The sequence below is a fragment of the Sus scrofa genome, chromosome 1, assembly GCF_054392235.1.
Source record: "Sus scrofa isolate SSC_HxYL_T2T_F1_AM1 chromosome 1, Sscrofa_HxYL_maternal_Yorkshire_Landrace_v2.0, whole genome shotgun sequence".
NCBI classification, from domain to species: Eukaryota; Metazoa; Chordata; class Mammalia; order Artiodactyla; family Suidae; genus Sus; species Sus scrofa.
Window position 1 is genome coordinate 39516595 of NC_139383.1, and position 21066 is coordinate 39537660.

The 21066-nt window shown below is 34.4% G+C and overlaps 1 protein-coding gene across 50 annotated transcripts in view; it reads left to right on the forward strand.

Moving 5' to 3' along the window:
- The window catches only part of TRDN (triadin), a 386488-nt gene that overhangs the window by 310192 nt on the left and 55230 nt on the right, over positions 1 to 21066 (forward strand). For all 50 annotated transcript variants that reach the window (XM_084957615.1, XM_084957622.1, XM_084957696.1 and 47 more), the window contains one exon: positions 4641 to 4679. In XM_084957615.1, coding sequence (XP_084813741.1) covers positions 4641 to 4679 — 39 coding nt within the window. The remainder of the gene's footprint in view (positions 1 to 4640; positions 4680 to 21066) is intronic.

A 21066-nucleotide genomic window follows, 5' to 3' on the forward strand; every position in this document is an offset into this window, starting at 1 on the left:
CTGCGACATACGCCACAGCTCATGGCAACGCCAGGTCCTTAACCCACTGAGCGAGGCCAGGGATCAAACCTTCATCCTCATGGACACTAGTCAGATTCGTTAACCACTGAGCCACAATGGGAACTCCCCCCACGCCTTTAAATTGAACACTCCTCCAGGAGTGAATGAAACAGCTGTCAATTTTTTATCAATGCCCGTCCTATTTCTCTAGTTTAACCAGCCTAATTTAGGGCACCGTTTATATGAATCATGATTTAATGACTGGCTGAAAAAAGTAGAAACCTCTGTGGCTCTATTATTCATGCCAGTTACAATCGTAATGATTCTGTCAGTAATTTTGCACCTATGAGATGTAGTGTATGGCTTACTATGTAGTTTTTTAGGTATGAAATATTTAAAAGCTTTCATTCTATCTGTATCCCACAACAGTTAGAGCAACATGCAAAGCAAGAACTTAAGGCTTTGAAGTTGGAAAAAAAATCAGTGTATTTTCTAGTTTTTCCACCTACTAGGGAAAACATACCTGGACAGAGAGTACATACTTGGACAATTAGTAAGCCTCAGTGTTGTTATCTGTAAAGCAGGTGTAATGATAGTATTTCATAGGAGTGGTAAATCAGGATTATATAAGGTTCATTTATATAACAGTTATTGATCCCTAGTCTGTGCAAAACCCTGATCTAAGTACTATCACACAGCACAGAAAACAAAAATATACTCCAGAACTTATGAAGTTTGTATTCTACTGGTGTTAGAGAAAAAATAAACATGTAAATATTTAATATTAGGTAAAGAAATTATAAATAACACATGTAATATACTTTGTGGGTACCTTGTAGAATATGCAAGATATCATTGGTTGCAAAAACAAGAATTATTGTAATTTATTATATGTATAAGGTCTGTATGTGCTAAAGAAGCAAATCTGATAATGATAACAAAAAAAAGATTGGGAAAAGAAAAATCCACAGCATTCAGCTTCTATTTTGCAAAGTATTTAAAATGGAGGAATTCTTAAAAGAATGTACAATCTTGGGATTTATATATGGTGTAGATTTCTTTCTTCTCATTTTATGAAGATAAGCACAGACTGATAAACAAAATTGATCTCCACTGCCTCCCCTCCTCTGACTTAAGCACATGCATGCAAAGTTTTGTTTGGTCTGCTTTACTTGAGAACATAGTGTTGATGACATTGAAAAATCATTAATGAAGCTCCTCTCCCCAGGCCCATTAGCAATTTATATTTCATAAATGAAATCAACAGCCTGGAAAAGTCAGTGCTGCATATGAAATGGCAGGCTGTCTTCCTCAACCATTAGGCATGGGGATTGCTTGATTTCATGTTTCTTACAGTTCTTATGTGGGGGGAGCGCAAAGTGAAGGGCTCAAGTGAAAAATGTTTATGGAAACCAGGGTTTTTTTTATTTTACAATAATTATCAATGGTATACAGTAAAATTTTAAACAGTGGAGATAGGGTGAAAAAAATTCCCATTCTTTCTTTCTGGCTTCTCATTATTCAGCATCAATCACTGCTCTTAGTTTCCTGAAACTTCTCAATGAAGCCTTTTGACTAAACTTAAAAATATATATATAAAAATACAAGACATATATATTATTTTCATTTTATTTGACTATATATACATAAAATATACCTATATACATATATATAAAACGTATGTATAGTTATTTTTATATGACTAGGATTAGGCATCCGTATATGACTCAAAAAATAAAGAAATTCTCATTTCTTGCTTTACGTGTTCAAGAAGTCCCAATTCTATAAGAACAAAACAAAATTACCTTAGGAGGTCATGTAATTTAAGTTCATGAGCATAATTTTAAAATAAGTAAGCTCTTTCTATACATCACACATAACTCTCACATCAGTTTTGCCACATTTTTTTCTTCCATCTCAGGAATGAGATTTTAAGTCATGTCCAAGGTCACACAACTAAGTAAATGAGCTTGCTTGTAAAGTCAGACTATATGACCCAGGAGCCTCCTTTCCACACTTCCCAAGAACTTCTGACTTGTGAGTTTACCTTGTTAGTGTTTATATAATGCCAAAAGTCAGTGGTTCTATCATTGTGAGAGGGTCCACAAGAACATGCGTATTGAAGAAATCGCAAGAGTGGTTATAAAATTCTATGTACAAGGTAGTAATTGGTTCTGGTTGGTTTTTGCTCATAGCTGATAAATTCTCCAAACTCTTATTTTTTACAGATATTTTGACAAACATTTAGGCACAAATGATTCCACTTCAAAGTTACAATGGCAGTGTGATTTACAAGGGAACAAGCCAGGTGTAGAGCAAGAAGTAAACTCTTTGAAATAGACAGCTCTACTTGATTAGCAAAATGCCTATGAACCCTGTCCTCAGACCTTGAGATTTTTTTTTTTTTCTTTTTGAGGCTGCACCCCTGGCAAATGGAAGTTCCTGGGCAAGGAGTTTAATTGAAGTCTTAGCTGCCAGTCTAAGCCACAGTGAGAGCAATGCCAGATCCAAGCCATATCTGTGACCTATACCACAGCTCACGGCAACACCAGATCCTTAACCCACTGAGCAAGGCCAGGGATCGAACCCACATCTTCATGGATACTAGTCAGGTTCATTACTGCTGAGCCACAATGGGTACTCCAGGACATTGAATTTATCTCTAACTCTAGAAACATGAGATGAATCAGTTTCTTCCAGGACTGTAGATTTGCAAGAGGGAGCATTTAATCTTTCTCTACACTCTGTTTTGTTCAACTCATTCATTCAACAATATTTATTGATCATATATCGTACATCAGATATTTGAGCAAATGCTGATATCTGAGTTGTGAACAAGACACAGCTTTTGCCCTTATGGAAGTTAAAATCTAAAGAGTAGATACAGACAGTAAATAAAAATAAATTCAAAAAATTGTATAACAGGGAGTTCCCACTGCGGCTCAGCAGTAACGAACCCAACTAGTACCCATGAAGATATGCATTCAATCCCTGACCTCACTCAGCAGCTTAAGGATCTGGCATTGCTGTGGCTGTGGTGTAGGCTGGCAGCTGCAGCTCTGATTCAACACTTAGATTGGGAACTTCCATATGCAGCAGGCGTGACCCTAAAAAGCAAAAAAAAAAAAAAAAGTGTATAATAAATTTTATATAATATTAAGGCACATAGAAAACACTAAAATATATACAAAACAGAAACAGACTCACAGACATAGAGAACGTACTTGTTGCCAAGGGGAAGGAGGAAGGGAGTGGGATGGATCACAGAAAGGGATTCTGGGGTTGGTAGAGGCCAACTATTACATTTAGAATGGATAAGCGACGAGGTCCTGCTGTACAGCACAGGGAACTATATCCAATCTCTTGGGATAGAACATGGTGGTAGATAGTATGAGAAAAAGAATATATATATATATATATGTATGTATATATATATATGTTGTATATGACTGGGTCACTATGCTGTACAGTGTAAATTGGCACAAAACTGTAAATCAACTATATTTAAAAAAAAAAAGAAAACTTTAAAATGGCAGATATCCTAACCAGTTAAGTGAATGTGTTAACTAAAAAGAGAGAAATAATGCGCCAGAGACCGTGGAAGTGCAATAATAGCACTGATATCACTTTTTACAGGATGAGCATTCAAGTATTACAGAAAGTAGGGTGTGAATGGCTATGTAATTCTCTATTATTTAAAATTCTGCAGTTAAGCAAATGAGTTTTTTTGTTGTAATTTTAACTCTAGAAAATGAGACTCTATTAGGCTAAAACCCAAATAAAGCCAGTTAGCACTGTCCCTGACACAAAGTCTATACTCAGTAATATCCCAACCACTAGGTCAGATTTTCTGCTCTTTGAAAGGAGGAAAAATCGTAATGTACTAGAACCCTCTATTAGTCAAAACAAGACTTTATGCCAAGAAAGGAGAACTCTGAGTCCAAGGAAAATTGTCTAAGTAAGAGGAAGGACTGAGAAAAATGAAAATATAGTCAATTATTATACTGGTTGGGAAAGTGTTATTTAGCTCAAAAAACTATGTGTGTATCCTATACTGATACTAAACTAAAATGCAGAATTTCTAGACAAAATTCATTGTCCTGGACAATAAGAAAGATAAATACTTAATTTTAATATGCTTATATTATAGCAGAAGCTAAGGCAATTTACTTTATAAAAATAATAATTATACTAGTTTGAAATGATTAAACTAACCACTAGGTGGAGCTCCATGTATTCAACGTATGTAGTCAAAAATAGAAAAATGCTTATATTTGCCAAATTAGGAACAATTCCAACACTCTTTTTCCTGAGCAGTTTTGGTTAATTTCCTTATTTGCAATAGTTAGAGAATTTATGAATCATAAGAGATGGGCTCTTGTTAAAGACAAAAGTGTCAAATTATTATTATAGTAGTATAAAATTTTTTTAACTGGGTTTTCAAATTCTTTGTATAAGTTACTTTATAGTTTACTAGAAATATATGTTCCATTGTATATTGATAAAAATATGTAATTGTAATTTAAATTGAGACAAATTAGAAAAATCTACTAAACCTGCCTGTTGATCCACTCAGTACTGATTTTTAATTGCTTATTTTTAAATTTTTTTTTGTGTGTGTATGTATATTTTTACTGCAGAACCTGAAATTAAAAAAGATGAAAAGATGTCCAAAGCAGGTAAGGACACTTACATATAAATATGTATTCTGTTTATAATGAACAAGACTGGTTTTACAATCAGGGCTGTGTAAGTCTTTGAGATACTGAAAACATTGAAAAAATACCCCATATATTTTCATTGTAATAAGCAATAAACAAATGTATACTAAAATTAATATAGCTTCTATATTCTGGCAGCAAATTTTGGATAAGTTTGTCAAAACATTGGAATATATGCTGCCCCTTATTTATCTACTAGGCAATTGAGCAGTTTACAAAGTGCTGAGGAGACAATTTGTATTTCAGAGGATTCACCCAGACTGTGACAGATCCCTCAACCTAATTCTTATAATTGGTTGAACCTTATGAAGTCACCTATACTCGAATATCTTTTACCTCAAAAATAGTAGTTTCATATGGTTCAGTGTAAACCGGTTCAACCATTTTCTTTCCCACTAATTAAATATCCAAATATTCTTTGGAGAGGTAATCAATTGCCTTATTTGACCATCAGTTTGATAATTGGAATACTTTTAAAAGAGACTTTCTGAAAACAGCTTTTGTTGGAAAGGAAGATAAGAGATTAGCTGGTCTTTCTTAAGACAGAGTTATAAAGTTAGAGGAAGGAACATCATAAAATAAGTGCAGGGAAAAAAATGACTAAAATTCCCAAGGAAAACTCAAAGTAATTACAAATCTTTTTAAGGCTAACCCTATTCCATATAATTGATATTTATATAAATATATTTACATGTCTATATCTACATATGCCAAAGAAGGTTAGTCTATATCTCTCTATACAGTGAAAGTGATGTTATGTACATGCAAACATTCATATCCTTGGTCTTAAAATTTTTTATATACTCATTTTTACAAATTTTAACATATATTTAAATAATTCTTACTTTGTCATTCTATATATGGATTAAATTTAACCTGGGAGTTCCTGTCATGGCTCAGCAGTTAACGAACCGTACTAGTATCCATGAGGATGCAGGTTTGATCCCTGGCCTTGCTCAGTGGGTTAAGGATCCAGCGTTGCTGTGGGCTGTGGTGTAGGCTGGCAGGTACAGCTGTGATTTGACCCCTAGCCTGGGAACCTCCATATGCTATGGGTGCGGCCCTAAAAAGACAAGAAAAAAAATTAATCTAAATCATTGTTACTTCTACTGAAAGTAGTACCAATGAATCAAAACAAATTTGTTTTTGTACTTTTAGTGAATGAACATAATCATTTTAAGTGAATTTATAAAACCTGAATGTATGCATTCTCTGGAAGATAAATGGAATAGTGAGCAATTTTAAACTGAGAAAAATGCATGACAGAGACAAAAATTATACATTGAGTCTTAACATCAAAAGTTATAATCGAGCTTTAGATATATCTACAGAAAAGGAAAAAACTACAAATAAAATTTTCTCTCCTGTTAGCATTCTTACTGATGTGAGCAAAAGATTGCTGATCAGATAAAATGTGCTTGATGTTGCCCCTTGCTAGCCTAATATTGTACTTTATGCTTTATTTTATTTTTGCTATATAATGGAAAAACTAATACATGTGCTATAAATTTCCTGTGATTAGTTTACATTAAATATTTATTTCTATTTGTATATTATATTTATTTTTATCTTCCTAAAAGGAAAGAGAAATCAGCATTACTGGCATGTTATTGTAAAGTGTAATCAATTAACAATTTATTGAAAACATATATTATACTAATATCACTGCCGTATGTCAAGAATTGTGCTTAGTGATACAAAATTTAGAAACAACTGATAAGATATTGTTTCTATTACAAGAGAACAAAATCAAGGGCATAGATATGAACTATTCAAAGATGGCTACATGCAATTTGTCTTATTAATGAAGAGTGCTCTAGGAGTCTAAAGAGAGGGGTGGTTCCTGTAGACTTTGTCAACCAGTGAAAACTTCAGGGGGGTGGTGGATTAAGCTGGGATTTTAGGAGTACACAGGGGCATTTGAGCAGGAAGGTGATTATAAAGCATGGTGGAAGCTAGCTTCATAGTAGAAATACATGAATTTCACTCTCCTGTGACTTGGTAGGCATGTGACTTTATTTAAATTACTTAACGTTTCTGAGTTTCAATATTCTTATCTGTTGACTAAAAATCATACTTAGCTGGTAAGGTTGTTGTAAGAAATAGAGTTGATGTAGTTTCTATTTGATGTAGATTCAATAGACTGTAGCTCTGTTTAGGAGTTAACCTGGAGGTAGCAGTGAGCATGGCAAAAGCAGGAGGCAGTAAGGAGAGAACCGAGGACTAAAGGGGATTCCAGGGGCCACCTAAGGAAGAGAAGATGACAAGATTTCAGCAGTGATGTGTGGCGATTAGAGCATGGCTCTGGAAATCTAGGAAAGGGAGTTTAGGAAACCAGGGTGGAAAGTTTAGATTTTTAGAAAGTTAATGAGAAGAAAGTGTTATCATAAGTCCTATGATGACACACAGGGTTAAATCCTATAGAAAGAATTTCGAAACAGAGATTTGACCCAAGAACTTTTATAATCGTCTAAGTATTAAAAAAAAAAGATGGGAGAAATTGATGGAGAGAGGTGCAGAGAGGCAGCAATAAGAAAGTGTTCGGTTTACTTTAAAGATTGTTTATAATCATGACAAATACTCTGTGTGGGATTATTAGGAATTCAGTTTTTTAAAGTCACAGGACCTAGAAACACATTGGAAAATAGTAATAACATCTTGTTATATATACCCTTCCACTTATATGAATACAAATAATTTGAAAACATGATCATACTCTCTGTGCTGTGCTATCACTGCTTTTGTAATTGTCAAACCATTTCACAGAAAAAGGCTAGACACTGAAGACATTAGCTATAGATAACCCAAGTTCTCAAGCATGAAGGAATGAAGACAGTGATCAAATGTAGATGTTGCAAAGGCAATGTAGGCAGGATGGATGCTAGGGGACCTTCCATAGAGAGGTCTAGAAACGCTGGGAAATAGGGAACATTCCCAAATCCTCACCCCTGGGCTTTGTATCCAGAAGTTTAGAGGTTTAGCGTTAGAAGACAAAGGAGAAAAGGATTTCTTCAAGAAAAAATGAACATGGAGGGAAAAGACAAGAGAATGAAGTGCATCTTCTTGGAAAAATAGAAGAACTGGTAAAGAGAAGGAAAGCGGGTGATGTGGGAGATCAGGGGACACCACGCATCAGCATCCTAAAGCCGGGGCGCTTCAAGAAGTAGAAAAGTCAGCAGTCTGTGTCTCACAAAGGTCAAGGGACATGATGACTGAGAAAAAGCCATTATATTTGACAGAAACTTGTCATTTTGTGACCTATTGGAAAGCATTTTCAGTAAAGTGGTGGAAGAAAAAAGCAGTGGAATTGATAAGAAATTATCAATAATAAATGGAGGCAGAGCACAAACTACTTTTTTTTTCAGGAGTTAGTTGTTAAAAGAAGGCAAAAGATGGAGTTCATGTCTTGGCTCAGTGGGAACAAACCCGACTAGTTTCCATAAGGATACAGGTTCAATCCCTGGCCTTGCTGAGTGGGTTAAGGATCTGATCTGCCCTTGCTATAAGCTGTGGTGTAGGTTGTAGATGAATCCTGGGTTGCTGTGGTTGTAGCATAGGCTGACAGCTGCAGCTCTGATTCAACTCCTAACCTAGGGACTTCCATATGCCGCACCTGCAGCCCTGAAAACAAACAAACAAAAAGACAAAAAAAGAAAAGAGGCAAAATATTATATTCCAGCAGGTGAAATCAATGAACTAGGTTTGTTGTCTGCATTTGTGATAGGATGGGGCATTTCAGGGAGAGGAGGAGCATGCAGTCCAAAGGAAAATATTAATTTGGTGAGAACTACCCCAGATAAGAAAAGTGTTGCAGAGTTGCTTTTGTGGCTCAGTGGGTTAAGAACCAGTGAGGATGCAGATTCAATTCCTGGCCTTGCTCAGCGGGTTAAGGATCTGGCATTGCCTCAAGCTGCAGTGTAGGTCACAGACATAGCTCAGATCCTGCATTGCTGTGGCTGTGCGGTAGGCCTGCAGCTGGCAGCTCCAATTCTACCCCTAGCCTGGGAACTTCCATAAGCTGCAGGTATAGGAATAAAAGGAAAAATAAAGAAAATCATTGAGGTGCACACTATAGGTGGAGGGCATTAGCTTAATTATGAAGAAGAAAAAATTTCCCCTGAGCTTTGAGGAAATAATGAAAGGATAGATTAAGGCTGAGTGTCCATGAGGACTCTCCTCCTGAGTGATCTTTTCACCTAAATTCTCTTCTCTGAAGGTGACCACTAATATGTCTGTTGCCAAATCCAGGGAATAGTTTTTTTGCTTCATATTATGTTGACCCTCAAATAATATCTGACCGTGTTCACCAAGTCTTATTTCTCAAAAAAAAAAAAAAATCTTTCTTCATCAGACACAAAATCGTTTAACCACAGTGTTAAAAATAAAACAACAGTCATAATTAGCAGCAAAAGAAAGATGGAATAATCACACAATTTAATAAAAAACTAATTTTTTCTCTTAAAAGTATTGCTGTTGTGCATCATTCAACCTTGAATAAAATTTTAGAAATTAAAAAAAAGACAAAAATGGCTACTTTTTTAATACTAAAGCAACATTGTAGCAATTATTTATTTTTGACATGGCATATTATTAGCTACTGAATTCTTTAATTTTTACCCACCAGTGAAAATGATGACAAACAGGACATGCATTTCATTAGGTAATTGGAGAACACCTAAGTGTTCTTTTCAGGAAACAGCGGACCTTAATTGTAAGTAGTAATATAATTAAAAACAAAAAAGACCTGCAGAAGTAATAAGCAATAATTTATTTTTCTTAGTTATCAAGAAAATTAAAATTCATAAACAAAATCTTCTGAGTCTGTGTAACTGCATTTCTAACTGCCTAACCCAGCATCTTCACATGGTTATACTGTCTGCTTATCACTTGTTTAAAATTGAACTCAATATCCTTTACATTCTCTTTTTCTTTTGTTTCTTATTTTTTTAGTGATTAGTAGTTTTACTCATAGAAAAATACATGTCCTCTTTTAATAAATTCAGATATTACAGATATGCACAAACTAAAAGCAAACATTATCTTCTTTTCCTCTATTCCATTGTTCTTTCCTAGAATTAATGGTTTTAAACGGGAGGTTTTCTTTCTGGGCATATAATCTTATCAAAGGCACATACACAAGCACTGATATTCATCATATATATAGTCACATTCATATATATATATGTATTTTTACCCTAATAGATTTACTCTTATATCATTTGTTCTGTATTCATAATGGTTTTTAAGGTCAGTGACAGAGATATACATCATTATTTGTAACTATTAAATGTTATTTCTTTCTGTGGAAAATAGAACCATTATTTATTTCCCTTGATATGCATTTAGATTATTTCTAATTTTCCTAGGTTTTTTTTTTCTCTTTCAAACAATGCTGCATGCAATCTGTGTCTGTATACATATGGCTTTATACACTTGATACAGTATTACTAAAGGTATGAGTCCAAGAAATACAAACGATAGGCCATAAGGAGTGATCAGACATTTTCAAACATGCAACTTCTCATAGAAAGGCCAAATTAGTGTTCTCTAGCAGGTGCTTAGTAAAATGCAGATTCACAGGCCCCACCTAATACCTCCTGAATAGCAGGTCTGAGAATAATGTTGAGGAATAGTAAATGATATAATATTAAGATAAAAATAAAGTCTTAATATCACGGAGTGAAAATACAGAATGAAAACAAGTGAACAGGATAAAGTCATTGCCTGGAAGACTCTTTACTTCTCAGAACAGCCCTATATGTCTCTGTCTGGTCCTGGAAGCTCCTAGTTATATGTTCTAGTTCAATATTTGCATATGAGTTTTAATTCTCTCTATAAAAGTCACTGAGAATAATTCTAAGTGCATACAATAAATCTTCCTTTCTTTTATTATCTCAAAAAATGGAACTCATGACTCAGCATTCAGTTTCATTGACTTAAACTGAGTCTTTTACAGCTTCCCCTTCACTTTCAGAACCCAGCATCCATGTAAGTACCAAGTTGGGCCTCCCAAATATGGTCTGTCCTTTTTTTCCTCACCTGGTAAGACCCTATTTCTAATTCTCATCATCTCTTGCCTGAATGAATATGCAAACCCATGACTTGTTTTCGTCTCTTCTTCAGAGATCTACCACAAGCCTATGCTAATTATGTTTTTTCAGTAGGTATCTATAGGGGAACCATGTTAGATTCATTGCCACTGCATTATACTGCCTGCCCCCAACATATTTCTTCATGTAGTTTCCCTTTGTCTAATCCTCCACTACAATCCTTCCCCCCACAACATAGACATTTTAAAAGATCACTAGTTCTATGGATTTTCATTTTTTTAGTGACTTTTGAATATTTTCCTTTCACTTGAGATCCATACAAAAAGCATCTGACCTGTTTACCTTCTCACCCACCCCCTGTTCTTTCTCTATAAAAACACACCGTGAGTCCTCCAGCCTTGGCCTGTTTATATGTGTTTTTCTCTAACATCATGTGATATCCATGTCTATTGAATGGGCTTCTTCTGTATTATCTCTGCTGTGAACTGCGTAGTCTTCTCTAATCTCTAAGATAGAAAATCACTCAAAAGCTACCATAGCCACAAAAGGTCAACAAAAATACCCTTATGGAAAGGGAGGCATTGTTTAATAATTATTTTTAAAAATCTGTTTTTGATGTGTGTCTTGGTTTTGTGATACAACACATGCAGAGATAGTTTTTTAAATGTAAAAGACCAACAGAGGTCGGATGGTATAGAGGGAGGAGCTCTAGGACAATAGATACGGAATGATTTATAACAAATCACTTAAGTTCTGAGTCTTTCTATCTTTACCTATGAAATAGGGTTCCCACCAACAATATATGCCATGCTAATCTAACAGATTCATTGTGCAAATTATGTGATATAATGTACGGGAAAGTGTCTTTGAAAGCATGAAAGGAGAAATACATAAAAGGTTATCATCTCTAGGCTTGCTATTTCATGGGTGGTCCGCAAAAAAACATCAGCATCACCTGGTTGCTTGTTAGAAATATAGAATCATAGGTCCCATCAATAACTGCCAAAGAAGAATTTGGGTTTTAACAGACCCCCAAGTCATTACTATGTACTTTAAAACTTGAGAAAGACTAGTATAGAATTCACAGGCATCTATGATTGCCCTTATTTCCAGAAGAAAAATATCAAGCTTCTTCCATAAACTTGGCAAATTTAAAGTGCACATGTGCTTTTGAAAGCTTGCTTTCTAACTATTAGTTGAGGTCCTCCAGAAAATGACTGAGGACACAGCCATTCCTTTTTCCCGACATAGCATAGGCTAACGGGCACTGGGTGTACCCTGCGTATTCATTCGAGCTTAAAAAGAAAGACATGAACTTATATTTTTCTTGAAAAATGTATATGTCAAGGGTAAACTATCTTTATAATTTGCCAGCTGCCTAAGATATGGACATAATGGCTGAATGACATAAGAACAGTAAGCTCTCATACCTGTTAATCATCAAAGTATCTCTGGCTTATCTTTTTTAAAGAACTTACTCCTGATTCATTCTTTTGTTCAATTTATGTCTATCATCTTGTAAAATAAATGCATTTCAGTATTTATTTGAAAGTTACCATAGTGATCCTTCAAGAGAAATGTACATAAATTTCACTAACTGAATCTTTTGACAGAATACTTAAGAGAATTTCATTCTCTCTTGCCCTCCCTGGGTTGAGAAAAATACAGCCTAACTCCCAGGTTCTGTCTTGGGAAAGTATGTGGACAGTAATATCATTTCCTGTGATTGGAATTTCCAAGAGAAGTGGGAGATTTAGAAAAAAGAAGCTATATGTATTATGTAAAATTTTGACATATTTATTTTATAATTTTTTGTTGAGCAGTTATTATATGATAGGGGGTATGGTAAATGCAAACATACACTGGTAAACAAAGTCAAGTTCCTATCCCAGAGCTGATCATCTGACTGTGGAATGGGTAAGGGAGAGACAGGCTGAATTAGATAGTACCTGTGGGAGATGCTTTCAGATGTGTTTACTAGGCACCTGGGGAGGAAATAAGTGGTTGGTTAGGAAGCTCCCAGCAAGATGTGCTGGCTTAAATAATGGCAGTTATTGCCATCTATCAAGGGGAGTGTAATGAGAAGGAGACTCTGGAGGGGTTTAAGAAAAAGCAAGCGGGGAGTTCTCTTAGAAATTCTAGATATTGTCTCAGAAACCAGAGAGGAAAGGAGTGCAAGAAGGAGGAAGCTGTCAAAGTGTCAGATGTAGCAGAAATTAACAGTAAGGAGAAGACTGAAAAATATTCATTGGGATATTTTGATGATCTTATGAGCAGTTTTGGTGGAGCTAAATGGGCAGAAAACCGACTTACTATGTTTTGGTTGGAAGTCAGGAATTGGGGCAGGAAGTACACATTGTATACTTTGTATGTATTGTAGGCTATTATTTTAAAATCTTCTCCGAAAAGGGGGAAAGGGAATGCATTGAGTTAGGGAAAACAGCTTGGCTGAGTGAAAACAGAGAAAGATGTGACATCAGGGAAACTGCAGTTTAAATGGTTCCTAATCAATCAGAGATCTCATAGCACTGTCTTTACAATTTTACAGGGCTATAATATCTATAAGAGGTAATAACACACGGAAAAAGGTTAAAAACTAATTCCACTTTTTAAAGACCTGAGAGATAAGGGATTTATGTTTATAATACCTAAAAGGATTTCATTTTGTTGAGTTACCATTTCCTCTTCAATACAGATCTCCTCATTTGTCACTTATGTTTACCTGGATAATATTTACCCAATAGTTCATATGATACCACTTTTAATATTAAAACCTTGAACTAAGTCCTTCTTCCTTTAAAACCCATATAAGTTTATATAGCTTGGCTAAGAGTAAAAATTCAATCATAATTATTGTTATAGTTTTTCTTTCTAACAATAAAGGGGGAAGGATGTCCTCCAGCATAAATAAGGTATTTCTTGTGCTTGTATTTTGCAAAGTGTTTTGCATAGGAGACTAGTCAAAACTAGTAGTGCATGAAAGAGTTTTGAGGTTAGGTAAGTCTGGGAAAAACCCTTGGAGTTCATCCTAGTTATGAACACATTATGAAAGGCCGATAGTAAAGAAATCTCCTGGACACATTTTCATCTGATGTTTCTCAAAATTTTCAACTAAGGTATCCTCTCTGTAAGATAATAGCACTGTTTAGCTGAACACACTGTGAAAAACTGGTGTCTTATATTTACTTTCTTAAAAGATTTGGGGAAGCAGTAAAGCAAGTATAATAGAACTCTAAAAATTAGTGCAATATATTTTTTTTAAAAAATAAAAATTAAATGAGAAAGAGTGGAAACAATGTTTGTATTGCATTAGAATTATGAAGATAAGCTAACATGAATAATAAATTTATACCTACGTATTGCTATCTCAAGCTTTCATTTTATTTTTTTCCCACAAACAAGACAAAAATTTCTACTGTAGATTTTTGGGAGAGAGGGCAATTATTCTCTTTCAGGATAAAAAAAATATATATATAAAAACCATGCTGACAAGAAAAGTTGTCAATTACCAACATTGTTAGCAAGTGGTATTGGTGATAAATACTTCATAAGTATCCTTACAGACAGTCATGTAAATGCAGTAGGTCAGCCATCATTTCTTTTATAGATTAAGGTTTACTAAGTAGTTTCTAGATACATGTCATTATTATGCTACAAGGGTTTATTACCACAAAGAAGCTTATAATAAATCAGGAAAACCAAGTTGATTTGTACTGTTTAAGTTCAAGGACATTTATTGAATATCAATAGATCCAAATCCTAGAAAATGAAAAAAATAACCAATATTGGTGGAGCAATTAATCAAGATTTATTCACATCATACATAATATAATTTGATCTTATAATAATCTTGAGATTTAAGTTTCACTGTTTTGCTCAAGTTACCACAAGGAAGCTGAAATAAAGATGAAATGCATCCCCAGGATACAAAATTTATAGATGGGATTACCTGGCTTCTTTCAAACACTTAGACTTTCGAACACTTAGACTCAACTTGATTTCTAAGGCAGTGAGCAAATGACTTACAATGTCACAGGTTGTCCTCTTTGACTTCAGGGTAACATGAAATATAGTGTACTTTGCTCTTGCCAGTGTATCAGGGCAACAGTTTGCTGCCAGATTTAGAACCTCAAATATATTGTTGTTATTCTATTCTCAGAAAAATTTTAAATAGGAGTGATGGGGGCAGGGGTGGAAAACAAGAAAATGTTGGGGTGGTGGTATACGTGTTTTATATTGAAAGCTTAAAGTAACCTTTAGATAAATCTGGATGATACTAATAACAAATTGTGGCAGTAGTTCATATGTTCCTTAGGGCAGAATTTTTGCTCATTCGTTTCATTCATTAGTTGTGCCTAAAAGAGTTCCTAGCACAAAGTAAGAGCTCAGTAAATGTTTTCTAATGACCAAATGTGGTAAGAGTTTATTTATTCAGTCAAGTGGACCTGGAAGTCTGTTTCCTAATTTATTAAAATGAGAAATTGAACTCATGAGGGTAACTATAAATGTTAAAGTATTTTATTTAAATGCTGAGCATGTTTTAGGGCACAAAATAAACTTGTAGTATGTTAGCTGTCAATTATGTCAATAAGTACATGAGACAACTTTCCAGAATTAAAATTTGGGTCAGTCTTTCAAAATTGGAGATAGACAAAATCATTGGCCATTAGGTTTATAGAAACAAAAGCAGTTTTTCTTTTATGGAAAGAAGAGATGACCCTTTTCCAGTTTAACCTTTGAATGTTGACCACTTCTGCCCTAAAATCTTCTCTTTTTTATCTATGATAATGATTTGAGTGCTGTAGTCTGAAAAGTTTTTCTGATGAAATTTATCTTCTAGAGATTGGGAGATGAAATATTTCTTGGCCAGTTCACACAGTCATAGTCCTATTCGTAGCTTCCGAATCAATCTATGACAGGTAGAGTTTTGAAAAGAGAGGTGCACACTCTGGGAATCTTGGAAGTCTTCTCTATCAAGAGAAAACAGAAGAATAAAAAGAGCTTTGTTGAAAATTACTAAACTCTACTTATGCATTAGTGTTAACAGAAAGACACTAATTAGATATTTCTTCCTCTTTATGTATTTCTTCAATGACATATATCCTATACTCCTTTAAAAGTCATAATTTTTAGTTTTCAGGTTTTCCTTAGAAAGCTCGTCTTCTATAATTTATGGGAATAAAAATGCAGTTTTTTTGCCCTTTATATAAAATTTTCACTGGAAATTCCCCTTCCCATTTTCAACCAACTCTAAAAACTAATTGAGGAAAGTGGAAGTAATGAGATTTGAATTGAGAGCTTTTAAGGTGGCAAAAGCAATTCACTAATGAAAGCATTATTACTTGCTAAGGAAGAAATTGATGATCTGGCTCTTCTGAATTAAAAACCAAATAAAACCACTCAAGAGCTTTTTAAATACTTGCTTGTTAAAAAGTCAACTGTTAGAAAGATTTCTGTTTCCAAGCAATTTGTGAGTTACTCTGATAGAATATTACAAAATTTTTAAAAATTCAATTTTCCCTCATATTAATGTATTGCTTAGTGTATATCTTCTTTCCTATTCTAAAATTACTTGAACCTCTTCTCAATCTCCTTTTTTCTTTCTTCTATGAATAAACATTCTTATATACTACTTGTAAAATTCAGTATATCATCCAGTTTTAAAAACAAGGCTCTTAGCTGAACTTTTTCAATTTAGTAGATGAACACAGTGATATTTATATCCAAAAATATTTCTCAAGCCAGTGATGAAGTGTTATACATGTTTGTGATGCTTCAAAAATGATTTATATTTAATAACTGAGTCATATTCTAGAGGAAAATGTTTCAGATATTTCTTGTGGACAAACATGAGGAATCTTCCCTTTTCTTTCACATGCTGTTCAAGTTGAGCTCTTAATGACACAAGACATCTTAAGAAAGGAAATTGAGACTATTTATTTGGGTGTAGTAGAAATGATAAATAATGTTAACTACATCTTTTCTCACATCCCTGGTTTCAGAAGAGACTATTCTAGAGCTCAGGAACTGACATTAATGTGACCAGTAACTAACATGACAGAAATAATGGTTCCTTTGGGGTCATACCTGCCTACTTTACACAGGCTTATCTAAATTCAGACATTTTACTGTGCTCACCTCCTCACAAGCCCTTCACCCTAAACTATGCCCTAAACAATACCCTGACCTTTAAAATAAGGATTGGATTATTTCACTGGGCTTACATCATAGTGGGAACTCATTTCTACTGTCTCATTTTCCCCCAAGACCCACTTAAAGGATCAGGATGTGATGGAGAGGGTCATATAGTTTAGTAAATCTTGATAATTAAATCATGCTTGTGCCAGGTGGTACAAATCAATTGAAAAAGCTCTCCAATGCATTTTATATTCCAGGAAAAAACTACACGAGTCACAGCTAAACATGGTATATAATTTTCTCCTTTTCTTAGATGAAGCACTGAAAACATTAATAAGAAATCCCATAGGCAAACTTTCAAATGTTTTATTTTCACGTATCCCAGATCAAAGTGATCACAATACAATTTTGAAAAAATATCCTATGTAGAGGAAAAAATGGAAGATGTCTGTTGATTATGTGTTTTATTGAAGGGACACAGAGTTAAAAGAACTCTCTCATTTTTGCAGCCCTTTCCCAAATATTTTAGCAGCATCTTCTTTGGGTCATCAGTGGGAATGTGTTTAGCATGTGCATTATTTAAGAGAGCAATCCTCCATTTATACAGAGTTATCACTTTTTTATTAAACACAATTGTTATTGACTATGTGTGAGATAATGCACAAGTGCAAAGGCTACAAAGGTGGTAGTTGCAGTCTTTGGTGAATTTCATAATTTATTAGGGGAAGGCAAATGAGTAAATAATTACAAAGTATTGCTAATAATTATAATTACAGGGACAATGGCTTACATAGGATATGGAGATTATAGATGAGGGGTATTTAACCTACCATGGAAAGAGGTCAGGAAAGGCTTTGTGAGGGGGACAGTTGCTGAGCCGAGTCTTAATAAATGAGAATGGTATGGTAAAAGGTGGTAAGAAGGAGAAAGGACATCAGATGAGAAAGGAACCTGGAGGCTGAAAATGATGTATTGGAAGCCATAATGGAAGAAAAACCTGAGGAGGCAATGAACAAGTGGAAGTATACCCAAATATGTTTAGGAAATGAAATCAACAGGACTCTGAACAACTGAATGGGATGGCAAAGCATGGCAAAGAATTTTGGATGACTCTAGCCTCCTGGTTGGAACTGTAGGTGGAGTGTGGTATCTCTTACCAATACAGGAATGTGTTTAGAGAAGAGAATAATAGATAATGAGTTCAGTTTTGAATTTATTTTATTTTATTTTATTTTATTTTTTTTTTGCTTTTTAGGGCCTCACCCATGGCATATGGAGGTTCCCAGGCTAGGGGTCCAATTGGAGCTGTAGCTGCCAGCCTACACCACAGCCACAGCAACACAAGATCCAAGCCACATCTGCAACCTACACCACAGCTCATGTCAACACTGGGTCCTTAACCCACTGAGTGAGGCCAGGGATCAAACCCACAACCTCATGGTTCCTAGTCGAATTCATTTCCACTGCGCCACAATGGGAACTCCAGTTTTGAATTTATTAAGTTTGAAGTTCCTGTGGCATATATATTTTTCCTTAGAAAGTTGCATATGTGAGTCAAGAGTGGAATAAGTCCATTGAGCTCTTTATATTCTATTCCTCTCCAACTTTTCAAAGGATATGTGTCATACCTAGAATCAATATCATTTTCTCTGCCCTTTGAAAGAGATGAACCTAACATGGCCTTTCAACCAAATATAATTTCTTTGACTGTCACCAGGATTAAACTCATCCATAATAATTCAGTTTCAATTAAAAAAAAGTAAGCTTTATAGAGTAAATATTCTTGGGAGACTGAAGGGCTTAGCAGTACTAAATGCTGAGTCAACACTTGCTGAATGAATTATTGAAAAGTTGAATAATTATGGTGTACTGTCAGTGCTATATTAAGTCCTATATCCCCCCCCAAAAAAAAACCCTCAAAAGTAATGGTTCTGATTAACCTCTATCTTCCTGTTGCTTCCCTTAACTTTCTCTGTTCTGGTGATGGTGCAAACAAAATATTTGCTGCTAATATTCATTCATGAGGCTAATATTTCATCAGCCTCACTTTAATTGCTTTTGAACATCAAGAAGCAGGACCCCAAAAGTCCCTCACTGCACATTTGAGGCAAAATATAAGATAACTGACTGAGAGGCATCGTGAAAGCAGAATTGTCAAAGATAAGATGCTTGAATAACTGAAAAGATTTCATAGAAAGTTATTGTAATGCAGCCACAAGAAATTTAACGAAATAATCAGGGCCTCAAAAACTTAGCATAGTGAGGCTAAAAAAATCATTTCTGTATACAAATTTCACTGGATTTGTACATCCAGGAGGCCACATAACCACAGTAAACTTAAAGAGCTTTCCAAACACTATCTCAATATATTGCCAAGTACTGCTGTTTTTAAATGTGCAGAAAACCATGACACCCCAACATTTTTTACTCCTTATATGCTAGACTGCATTTATATTTTCTTTTTAATGCTGACACCTGCAGCATATGGAAGTCCTGGACTAGGGGTCAAATTGGAGCTGCAGCTGCTGGCCTACACCACAGCCGAAGCAATGCCAGATCCAGGCCACATCTATGACCTATGCTGCAGCTTGTGACAGTGCTGGATTCTTAACTTACTGAGCAAGGCCACATCCTAGCAGAGACTATGTTAGGTCCTTAACCCTCTGAGCCACAACGGGAACTCCCAGATGGCATTTCTCTCTCTCAAAACATGAAAGAATAATTCTTGCAAAAATTTAGTTCCAATTGTTAAAAGCAATTCTTGCTTACCAAATGGCTTCTAAAAGTCTAAAAGCCAATTTTCACAGCCTTAATTATAATTTCTTTCCCTGATTTCCAGCACCATGTAAGTAATGCTAACTCTCACATGTTTCTATTAAATCTCTAAAATATATTTTTGAATGTTAGGTAAAAAATAATATATTATTTTTTCAACCAAGTAACTTTATATATTACATTTGATGAGTTGCCTGTGTATGCAAATGTCTCTGTAGGAAAAAACATTTTTTAACTCAAATTCATATACAAATAAGAAAAGATTTCCTCTTAGAATTTTATAGTATATTTTATATAGTTAACATTTATACTTTTCCATTTTGATTTTGATAATTAAAAGATTAGAAAACTTCATAAAACCCGTAGCTGAGTAATAATGGCTTCTAGTAAAAGTAATACAATCTTTGAACTGATTCAAGCATCCCATAAAAGTCCTTATAATATTTTCTTCCCTCCTCCAAGTGGCTTTCTTGTTCAATATGTATGGCACAAAGTTTAGATATTAATCTCCAAGTCGATTTAAAAGGTAAAGTGCCTATTAGGTAGTTTTTTTGGCTAAGATATATATCTAGAACAGAGCTACCTTCTGCTCTGTACTAAATAGCTGTGTAAATAGATATATGAAACAGACTCACTGGTCTTAATAACAAGGTTTGTTAATCTACCTTAGATTTAAAAATGTGCTTCCACAGCAGAAAATCTATCAGGAATTGGGTAAACAAGACTTACTAAAGAGCCATAAGCCAAAGAGGAATTAATGCTGCAACATTTCAGGTTGATTATCCAAACTGTTTTCTCCCTTTTAAATGACTTACTATTTAGATTTGAATTAATATTTAATATAAGTATATTATTTTATACTTGGATAAGGCCTTAGAAATCCTCTAATCTAACTTCCTCTTTTCTTCTTGGAAAAAGAGACGCAAACAAATTAAATGGCCCTGTCAAGGTTCCACAGTAAATGAGTGTCTGAATGGGAATCAGACCCAGCACTTAACATATGTTATCTAATGCTTGTCCAAGCATACTACACAATAAATATTTTCTGATTATACTAGGACAAAATTTATTAATTTTTTTCAGATATTACTTTCAAAAATCCTTAATAGATGTAGATGTAGACAGACTATTCCTTCATGTATATAATCTTATATTGCTATGATTTTTATCATTCATGTGTCTAATATTTTAGTATATTTTGGCACTTAATTTTTTCCCTTTTACTTTCTTTTTTTTATTTATTGGATACAACCATTACTTAAAGTCTATGCATAGTAAGGGTAGAAATGGGAAATACTGCATTTATATTTTATTTGTTTTTAATACAATTCAAGACATTTAGAAAATACAGAAAATATAAAAGCTATAATAGAAATATAAAA